The following is a 10,193-nucleotide window of genomic DNA, read 5'->3' on the forward strand; positions in this document are numbered from 1 at the left end:
ATTTTAAAATCGGATTTTTTAAGTTGGAATCTGGTCAATAAATCTGCGCTTCGGGCCGTTGGATCATTAGACGGTTTGCGCGCGTTTGAAAATGACGGCTCGTCCGAGTTTTGATAGTCGTTTATCTGATACCGCTTCTTTGACGGAGTTGATACAGGAAGAATTGCGACAGATAGTCCGCATACAGCATTTAGTGTTAGTAATTTGCACAAATATACATATGTATTAATTGTTTATTTCATCTGTTACAATTCTAGTCTTTGTTGTAGGTTAACTGAACTTGATAAATTAAACGATCTGATCAAACCGAATGGGTGCCTAGACGTTGCAGTCACGGAAGTGAGTACCTCTGTATTTCGATTTGGAAACATTTTGATACAGCTTTGGTTTGAAAGTTTTGAAATTATTCACTTTGTATTATTGAACGGTAGTGCAAAACTGCAATTGCGAATGTTTACATATGTATTCTAAGAACTTTATAAACGATCAGTGGACGAAATGGCATCTGATTGTTAATGAGCTTCTGTTATTTTTGTCTGGTTGATAAACTAATGCAATTTTCCCCCATCAAACCAATATATTTAGGGCCGTAATCTAATTTTTATTGTGAATAAAATTTTATTTTCTGTTTCAGGGTACTCGATCTGCAGAAATGACTGCCGCCATTGCTAAAATATCATTGAAAGAGGAAATTCTACGTAATTTTAAAAATCTCACTAATGAAATTAATGTTGATGGTCTGTTAATGGAAAGTCAATTGGAATAGATTTTATATGATAATTTTGAAATACAACAATTTCAAAGAGCACTTCACATTTTATTCAAATGTATATATGTATGTATAATATAAGAATTATATAAAAACATAATATTTATTTAATAACTACCCAAATATTAAAAATTATATTGCAACCGTAAACCAAAACAATATACATAATATCTTAAAAAAATTTAATTATGTTGCAAAATTCAATTAATAAAAAATAATAATTAAAAACAGCATGTAACAAAAAAATATGATGTTTATAGTTTAGATTCTGTAAGCCAGTTGAAATTTTGCGGTTTTCTATCAGCCGATGGACTAATAATTACATTTATTATTGTCGGCTTGTCTTTGAGCTTCAGAGAACTGGTTATAGCTGTTTTTAATTCATCAACTGTTTTAACGAAATGTCCCTTTTCATTGAAAATTTCCATCATCTTTTCATAATGAGCCTCAGAAGTCAGAGTATTTGGAGGCGTCCTAAAAATATTTAAAACCATTAGTAATATATTACCAATACAAAAATTGAAAGAAAAATAAGATGCATACACTTGGGCGATATCTCCAGATTCTTGTACCATCTTCATAGTCTCTTTGTCCAATCCACCATATATTCCACTATTGTTGACAATTATCACAATAATAGGAAGTTGATAACGGTGCATAGTTTCAATTTCCATTCCTAAAATTATTTATATTATAAAAATGTTTAAGCGTGTCGTAATAATAAATCGAGTCATTAACAAACCTGAGAATCCAAAGGCTGAGTCTCCTTCGACGCATATCACTCTTTTATTTGGTGCATTGTCTTTACACCAAAATGCTGCTGCAATTGCGAATCCCAAACCAACCTAAAAAATATCTTAATAATTTGTTTTTTATCATATTAATTGTCCTTTTGTTCAACGAAAAGCACTTACACCCATGGTTCCAAAAGTTCCAGCATCTAATCTGTGTCTAGGCAAAGTATTTAGCAACATGCCTCGACCAATATCCATAGTGTTTGCACCCTCACTAACGATTATAGAATCTCTCGGAATCGTATTTTGAATAACGTTGAACACAGCATAATAATTCAAAGGTGGAATTGTTATCGAAGATTGTTCCTACAATAACAAATGTATTAAAATAAATTTATAATATAACCTGTATATTTTTTGACTCATAAAATACCTTGATAAAAGTTTTATTAGTTTCCTTCTTTTTATTAAGAGTTGACCACCAAGAGTCTGATGACATATTCAATTTCAATGAACCAATTTCTTGGTTTAATTGCATCACAAAAGGTAAGATTTCTGAATGGACGGGAACTTGGGTCAAAATGCTGTTATTAAGCTCTTCCGGGCAAATATCCACCTGAAATTATTTTAGAGATCACTTAAAACTAAGCGACTGATCGATATTTATATACGGATGTTTTATTTATACCTGGATAACTTTCACATGACTAGAAAACCTTGGAGTTCTACCGAAATGAAGAATCCAATTGAGTCTAGCGCCCAATAAAAGAATTACATCTGCATCTAATAACGCTGTAGTTCTCGCAGAAGCCACACACTGAATTGCATCATCAGGCACAACACCCTTTCCTATTAAATAATAGTCGAATTACAAAAGTCATGCAACGTTTGGAGGCGTTTTATTATTATCATCACTTATAGCCATTCACCATCCACTGCTGAATGAAGGCTTCTCTAACACGCTCCCATTCATCTCTGTTTTCCGCTCTCGACCAATTCTTCCCACACAATTTTCTAATTTCATCCAATCTTCCTTGTCGCCTTCTTTTTACTTTTTCTCGGATACCATTCAAGCACTTCTTTTGTCCATTCTTCTAGCTATGTGACCCACCCATTGCGATTTCAATCTCTTCACTCTCTCTACTGTATCCTTATTATACTTGATTATCCTTGTTATACTTCTCACCCACATATTCCGTTTCCCATTTCTTCTCGTTATGCCGAGTACACAGTGTTCCATACTTCTTTGAGTGCATTGAACATCTTGACATTCAATGGCCAAGTTTCACTTTCATACATCACTGGCAAAACGCATTGATCAAAGATCTTTTTCTTTAGGCAAAGTGGCATTTTTAATTTAAAAACGATGTTCATTCGCCCAAATGCAGTCCATCATAATTTCACGCGTCTCTTTATTTCCATCTTCTTTCATGTCTATTATTTGCCTTATCTATTAATGCCATAATAATGACGAATCAAAGTCTATGTTTTGAATTATGAATTTATGTATGTAGATTTACGTAGATGGATTATGTAGTTGTATAATTATTGTAATTGAAAATACCCATTGGTGTCGGCAAAAAAGGAATATTTGTTTGTGAAACGAGTTGCCTAATAGCTGCTTCGGCTCTACCGTAAGCTGCCCCCTTTCCAACTATAATTAGAGGACGTTGAGCGTTTTTCAGTAATTTTGCTGCCATCTTTACTGACGATGGCGCCGGTAAGCATTTTTCTAACGGTGGCGCCAAATAGGTTTTATGTACGGCAGATGTATTCACAACACTCTACAATTATAATTATTATGAATAAATACAAATTTTATCATTTTAAAAAGATATTTTTGTTACAATTCAATCACCCTAAGCAGCGTTCCGGGAAAGTCTAGGTATGAGACACCTGGACGTCCATAGCTTGCAAGACGTACCGCTTTTTCCACATGCTGAGGTATCAGAGTAGCACTCGGAGGCCTGCCCGAATATTTGCAATATGGACGACTTAAATCAACCTACACAGATGGTTGTAAAATATTATTTCCATACTACAATTTACTATATCACGCAGAATTAATGTGTGATAATTACTTGAGGGCATTCTTGGAAACCACCGATTCCTTCATGATCTTCAGAAGTTGATCCAGCGATTACCAGAAGAGGCCAACAATTGATCTGAGCGTTAGCCATGCCTCCATAGCAATGAAGTAGACCGGGTCCGGATACAACGAGGCATACTCCAGGTTTTCCTGGAAACAATTTTTAATGAAATAAAGCAAATTTCATCTTGAACATAAACAAACATGTATTTAAGAATAATATTCACCAGTTAAATATCCCATGGCTTGAGCTGCGTAGCATGCTGCTTGTTCATTTCTCATCCCGACGTATTTTATGCCTAAGCTTTGAAAGGCCATCGACAGTTCGATTACTGGATGACCAATAATGCCGAAGACATATTCCAAGCCCTGTAGTAAAATGAACATATAAATATTTAATCCATTTAAAAACATAAGAGTGTTGATCAAAATATTCAAATATGCGAAGATAAAATGGCCAAAACATTATACACACTAACAAAACATCTTATCTAAACAAGTTCATTAATTTTGATAAGCTTCTAGAAGTATTATTGTGGGGGTAATAATGCATAGATTAAATGATAAATTTATGTAATCACAGTTAAGTAGGGTCAAAAATCATTCAACAAATCAAAATTATATCAAGAATCAAATTAATAAATTAACAAAACTTGTTCTCTATTTAAATTGTTCGTAGCAAACTATCATTGGTAAATTGGCACAGTAATAATGGACTACTTGATTTGTTTTGCAGGAAGTCAACGAAATATCTGAATAATAAATTGAATATATGCCAGTGACAATGTTTTAAAATATGGTCCAAGTCCCCAAAATCGCTTTTTAATAGTGTATATCAAAAGCAAGTTTATATTACTCATACAATTGTTGTACAATGCATTAACAAAAACTGATGTATCTCGAAATCTTAAAAATGGCTCTTATATTCCGTTTAATTATTAATTAATGAAATTTATAAAATAATAAATTATGATTTCACCTGCTGTTTCAGAGCTGCAGCCAATATATTGTTACCGTCAACTTGTTCTTCAGACATTTTTGCAAATTTTCTAGACACAACCGATCTAAAGTTCACTCAGGCTCAACTGATCAAAACTACGCTCCAATCTGACATTTGGACGTCGATAAAGCAGGTTACTGTTCGTCAACAATTTCGCGCCAAATTTAATAACAAAATGAAACGAAAATGTTTCTTATTAGTTCTAAACGGGTTTGGTGCATCCGCTCTAAAATCGTCAGATTAACAGAACGGCAGCTTTAAACGTAATTCTCGTTTTCTCGAATGATAGATTGCACATCAGATGACGAGTAACCTTTCGATGTGCACAGATGAAATTATTAAAATTGAGTTGGATCTTTCTGGCGAGTTTAATAAGGCAAGATTCGGAACTTATCGAATCTTGCCTTATTAAACTCGCCTGAAAGATCCAACTCAATTTTAATAATTACCATTTTAATAATTGCATCTGTGCACATCGAAAGTTTACCCGTCATCTGATGTGCAATCTATCATTCGAGAAGACGAGAATTGCATTTAAAGCAGCCGTCCGTTAATCTGTCGTTCAATTTGTCTGGCGATTTTAGAGCGGATGCACCGCATCCAGTTAGGGAATGGCTTTATTTAAATCAGTTTTATCACATTGAAAATTGGCATTTTTAAATGGCAAATGCCTTTTTACACATTTCCGGAAAAAACGTTTCTGTTGCTTATGCAGAACCGAATTTTTATAAGATTATTGAAAATAAATTGACAAAATTTTACTTTACTTTTGTTGAATGATTGGAAGTTTTATTATTTCATCACAATTCACTTCATTTATTTATTTTGCAGAAAATTACATAGTAAGTGGAGTATTGCATTATTTTTTCAAAACGTCAATAAGAGGTATGTAAAAAACAGAGATGGTTGCTATTTAGAAAATTGAATTTTGAATTTTGAATTATGGGTGCATTATAAAAAGTGTGTTTTTTTATATTTACAATTATTTATTAAATAAAAAAAATCTATTTACAAACTTATTAATAAAAATAAAAACATTTAAAATAGAACTTTTCGAGCTTTTGAAGCCGCAAATTTATCTATTATATTATCACAATCTAAAAAATTCACCAGGTCACTTTCAATGAACATCACTGTTAAATTATTTAAGTTATTTAAGTAGCACCTTATAACATATTATATTTTTATATTTCATATTTTTACATTTTTATATTTTTATATTTTTATATTTCATATTTCATATTTTTATTTTTCATATTTTTATATTTTATATTTTTATATTTGTTTTATATTTTATATTTTTTTTATCCATATTTGTTTTTTAATTAATATATAATAATAATATAATATAATAATAATAAATTTTCTTTCTATGTAGCCATAGTGACGACTTGGAGTTAATCTGTAAAGTCACTATGGCAAATTTGTAAATAAATAAATAATTTATATTGATTTAACGAATTTCTTAAAATATTTTTAACTTGTTTCAAAACTGGAAATGAACGTTCGCCACTTGCATTATGGTGCGTACGCACCAAGCCAACGAATGGCCCACAGGCCAACTTTTAAAACCAGTAGCGTACAAAATATCGAAATAAAAATTAAATTTAAAAATTGAAATTAAATATCAAAATTAAAACTATTATTATTATATTAAAATTAAATTCAAGTATCAAAATAAAATTATAATCATTATATTAAAATTAAAATTAAATATTGAAAGTTAAAACAGAACATGCAAAATTTAAATAAATTTTTATTTAACCCTTTGGCTGCTACGAGGTTTTTCAATGTCCAAGCGAAAAATGCTAACATTTGTAATTATTTTGAAAAAAAAAAAATATAATATTTTTTTTTACATACTTACTTCGCCGAACACTCGTAATTTTTATAATACTTTATATACATTTTTAAGAAGCAGTCGTGGACTCGTGCTCTCTCTTTCTGTCTTGCTTTTACATGCGTGCGTGCGAAAGAGATACCTACATATATACACTAAATAAGTTTTGACGATTGTTTTCCGACGCTTAATTTTTTTCAATAATCTATTTTTAGACATCGATGTATCCTTACAACATGCGATATATTCGAAACAGGTAGCGGTCTTTCTCTCTTTCTTTCTTGGTTTTAATTGTGTACGTGTGAGCGAGACACACAAGGGTGCGAAGTTTCTAATAATCAAATAATTTTTCAACATGTATCATAAACATTTTGTATGCATTTCAGTTGCATTTGATTGATTGCATGAATTCGTGACGTCTCGTGACCTATATAATTGAAAGCGGATTTCTATTGTTTTTTGCCATTTATTTTAACTCTGCAAAATGATATCGGACAGTGAAAGTGATGAAAGCGAAATAATAGCTCCTCGCCGAGGAACTCGACAAATCAGCAGCTCTACTGATTCTGAAAATGAATTTATCGACAATAATCAATTCCCAAGTAATAACTCCTTATATGACATTGACAACGAACCCGAAATTTACTTTGATGATGAACCCGAAATTGAAGAGCTTTTATTTAAAAAATTGATAAATATTTATAAAGCTTGATTGAAAAATAAATATAAATACGTATATAAAAAAAATGTTTCGTGCCACTGATGCGCTGGTGGCTCAAAGAAAGTATTGAAATACGACAATTAATGACGACAACAACGATCGTCGTAGCAATCTTCGCCGATTTCAAAACAACGATTTATCGTTGTTGTAGCAGTCAAAGGGTTAACGGTCGATTTTAAAAAAAATACGCGCATAGTTGCACAGAAAATATCTTTCTCATACTGATGATGAATTTTTTTTAAAAATTGGTCCAGTTTCGGAGGAGAAAATTGGAGAATACGAAATCTCGATTTTGTCGATTTAAAATACGTTTTATCTGGTCGAAGCGCAACTGTCGCATTCACTCAATATATATGTACATTCACTCAATATATGTATATATCGAAGAAAGGAACGGCAACAAAATTAAGGTGGGTGTAAAGCCCTCTTAAGCACACATCATAAATTGGACTTCTTATTATTTCCGAAATTAATGCAACAGAGATAAAGTTATGAACATTTACAATAAAGTTTTCTTTTTGTCTAAATTTAACCTCATCGCATATCTCCCCAAATTGCAATTTTCTTTTTTTACGTCTAGTGTCTTTATGTGGCTGATTTTTAATTAAAATGTTGGCATCTTTTTCGATTTCATTGAATTAATTTCTCGTTTTATAAACTGCATGAGATTTAATCAATTTTGTTCCTAACAACAAATTGTGCTGCATATTTTATACATAACGATTTATTTGTAAAATTTATACGTTGTAATAATTTTCCCCACAAATTAGTTAGGCCTCGCTCAGTATTTGTAATATAAAACAGTGTAAACATGGCGAATCTAATAGTAAATATTCACTTGTTTTTTTATTAAATTTATTTGAATCGAAAAAAATATGATATTCAACCAATTGAATTGTCCTCATAGAACCTTTTGTTGTTTAAGAAGTTCCCAAACAATATTACATATTTTCTTACATACTTACATACTTACAAAGTCTCTTTCGAAATTATATAATCGAAATTATATAATAAATAATTGAAAATTATTAAAGCAAAATGTTTTGTTTTATCGAATGTATGTTGAAAACTTTAATCCGGAATTAATAATTATAAAACAATTTATCCGACGGGAAATTTTAAATAATTTCTGTGAAAAACGTGCCAAACATAATTCTTGAAAAATAATTATAATTTGATAGTAAATTTTCCACTTAAATACATAATTTGATATATTTTTTTGACTATATTTATGTGCAACCATGATGATAAAAAAAAAAGTGCATTGTACAAACATATTCAATGTATGGTGAGTTTATATGGAAATACCAAATAAAATAAAACAACGATGTTCGATTTAAAAATCATTTGTTCTGTTGCTATAGAGATATCACATTTGATGGCTTTTGTGTTGGGACATTATTGAATAAATTTGAATATTGATTGTTAATTTATAGGCTATATATAATTCAGCTATGTAGTTTATGCAATAGTGTCCCAGTTCTTTTTTTCTTTTATACTTTCTATCGTCGTCACAAAAAAAGGTTAGTATTTATAATCTTTTTAAGCCTTTCGAATATACATATAACTTAACTCTTCAACTATTTATGGATGAACTGAATTTGAACGGCATATTTAATAGTTAAAAAAGTTATTAACATAATATAAAAAAAAACCAACAATCATTTTGATTTAAAATTTTAACATTTCAAACACTATATATTTAACAAAACTTAAATAATACACACCTTGTTGTTGACTTAACTATGTATACAAATAATAGTTTCGGATAAACTTGACAATTTAATGTGACTGCAATCTAACAGTTTCCGTTCATAGTCATTGTCAACTGAAATGTATGTAATATCAACTGAGTAACAGATAAACGACTTGAAAATTATTTTAATGAATCATATATACATACATATATGCAGTGGCGGACTGGGACTGAAATCAGTGCATGCCAGGAGTCAAAGGGGGCCCCCACCCAGGGTTAAAAAAATTTGTCCCCCCCCCCCCCCCCATATGACAAAATTTTCTTCTTTCGATCACGCTAAAAATCAAGGGCAAAAAATAAATAAAATTTTCAAAAATGGGAATAAACAAATTTAGGTACAAGAAAAATGGCAAAAGCAAAATAGATCCATAAATTACATTGTATATTTCGTTTTAATCCTTATCATATAATGCATCATAAAAGAATGCGGCATAAAAGCGGCTTTTACTTTCGGTAGAAAACAATCAGGGACGTCATTTCAGCTTTTTCTTGGGGGGGCAGGCAAAGATTGGTCAAATTGAGTTTTTTTTCAAAAAATCTTTTTTATATCGGAATAAAAATGGAAAATATAAAATATGAAAAAATTAAGCTTATTTTTGAAAAAATAATTAGAAAAAAATATTATGTAAAAAGTCAAAAAAGCGCCGCAGGCGAAAATTTTTTTCCAAAAATCTTCACATGGTTAACAAACATCGACCATCAAAATGTATCACTATATCAAAAAATATACGAACATTCGGAAAAATAAACGATACATATCTGTTTTTGAGACAAAATAAAGTAAAGGGGACCTTTCTAACGATTCGCTCCATGGGATGAACAATTTCTAAGAATGTTACTAATGGCATACCACTTAAAAACCAAAATATACTTGCTTCAAAATAATAAAATCTTTTTTTTTTCAAAGCACATAGCAGCGATTATTTTATTAGTTACCCAAAAGTAACATATGTACATAAGAAATAAACGCAGCATTCATAGATCCATAGTATCCCATTAATCATTAAATCCATAATATTTTCTAAATTCACACTATTCCTTAATTTAGGGGGGCGAGTGCCCCCCCAAATTATCCCTGAAAACAAAAATGCATAATATTTTCAATTAATGTTAATCGAAAATCAGGATTTTGGGGAGGGGGCCCCTATCCTATGTTTCTATATACATGGATTTGTCTAGATTAGGAATAGATTTAATATTCGGAAACTGTTTAAAATTGTGTATTTAAATCTTACTATATCGTCGAAGTATAATCAAATGTTATTTTGAAAGTATGTATGAAGT

The 10,193-nt window shown here is 30.6% G+C and overlaps 2 protein-coding genes across 2 annotated transcripts; one reads left to right on the top strand and one right to left on the bottom strand.

Annotated features, from left to right (window-relative positions):
- The first annotated feature begins 84 nt into the window (after window positions 1-84).
- Window positions 85-766, top strand: LOC143910788 (uncharacterized). Its single transcript, XM_077429385.1, has 3 exons — window positions 85-195; window positions 270-339; window positions 635-766. The coding sequence occupies exons 1-3, from the start codon at window positions 92-94 to the stop codon at window positions 764-766; spliced, it is 306 nt and encodes a 101-aa protein (XP_077285511.1). The 5' UTR covers window positions 85-91.
- A 33-nt stretch (window positions 767-799) lies between these two features.
- On the bottom strand, window positions 800-4,723 carry Hacl (2-hydroxyacyl-CoA lyase). Its single transcript, XM_077429464.1, has 11 exons — window positions 4,572-4,723; window positions 3,820-3,961; window positions 3,585-3,742; window positions 3,362-3,508; window positions 3,068-3,287; window positions 2,192-2,352; window positions 1,937-2,119; window positions 1,684-1,869; window positions 1,512-1,614; window positions 1,313-1,445; window positions 800-1,243 (listed from the first exon to the last, which is right to left on the bottom strand). The coding sequence occupies exons 1-11, from the start codon at window positions 4,626-4,628 to the stop codon at window positions 1,024-1,026; spliced, it is 1,710 nt and encodes a 569-aa protein (XP_077285590.1). The 5' UTR covers window positions 4,629-4,723; the 3' UTR covers window positions 800-1,023.
- Between the last annotated feature and the right edge of the window lie 5,470 nt (window positions 4,724-10,193).

Source organism: Arctopsyche grandis, chromosome 4 (assembly GCF_051622035.1).
Source record: "Arctopsyche grandis isolate Sample6627 chromosome 4, ASM5162203v2, whole genome shotgun sequence".
NCBI classification, from domain to species: Eukaryota; Metazoa; Arthropoda; class Insecta; order Trichoptera; family Hydropsychidae; genus Arctopsyche; species Arctopsyche grandis.

Excerpts from the sequence above, each read along its gene's own strand:
- LOC143910788 (XM_077429385.1), top strand. The coding sequence starts at position 92 with ATGACGGCTCGTCCGAGTTTTGATAGTCGTTTATCTGATACCGCTTCT. Across the intron at positions 196-269 it reads GTCCGCATACAGCATTTAGT|GTTAACTGAACTTGATAAAT; the intron begins GTTAGTAATTTG and ends TCTTTGTTGTAG. Across the intron at positions 340-634 it reads TAGACGTTGCAGTCACGGAA|GGTACTCGATCTGCAGAAAT; the intron begins GTGAGTACCTCT and ends TTTCTGTTTCAG.
- Hacl (XM_077429464.1), bottom strand. The coding sequence starts at position 4,628 with ATGTCTGAAGAACAAGTTGACGGTAACAATATATTGGCTGCAGCTCTG. Across the intron at positions 3,743-3,819 it reads AGCCATGGGATATTTAACTG|GAAAACCTGGAGTATGCCTC; the intron begins GTGAATATTATT and ends AATTGTTTCCAG. Across the intron at positions 3,288-3,361 it reads TTCCCGGAACGCTGCTTAGG|AGTGTTGTGAATACATCTGC; the intron begins GTGATTGAATTG and ends TTATAATTGTAG.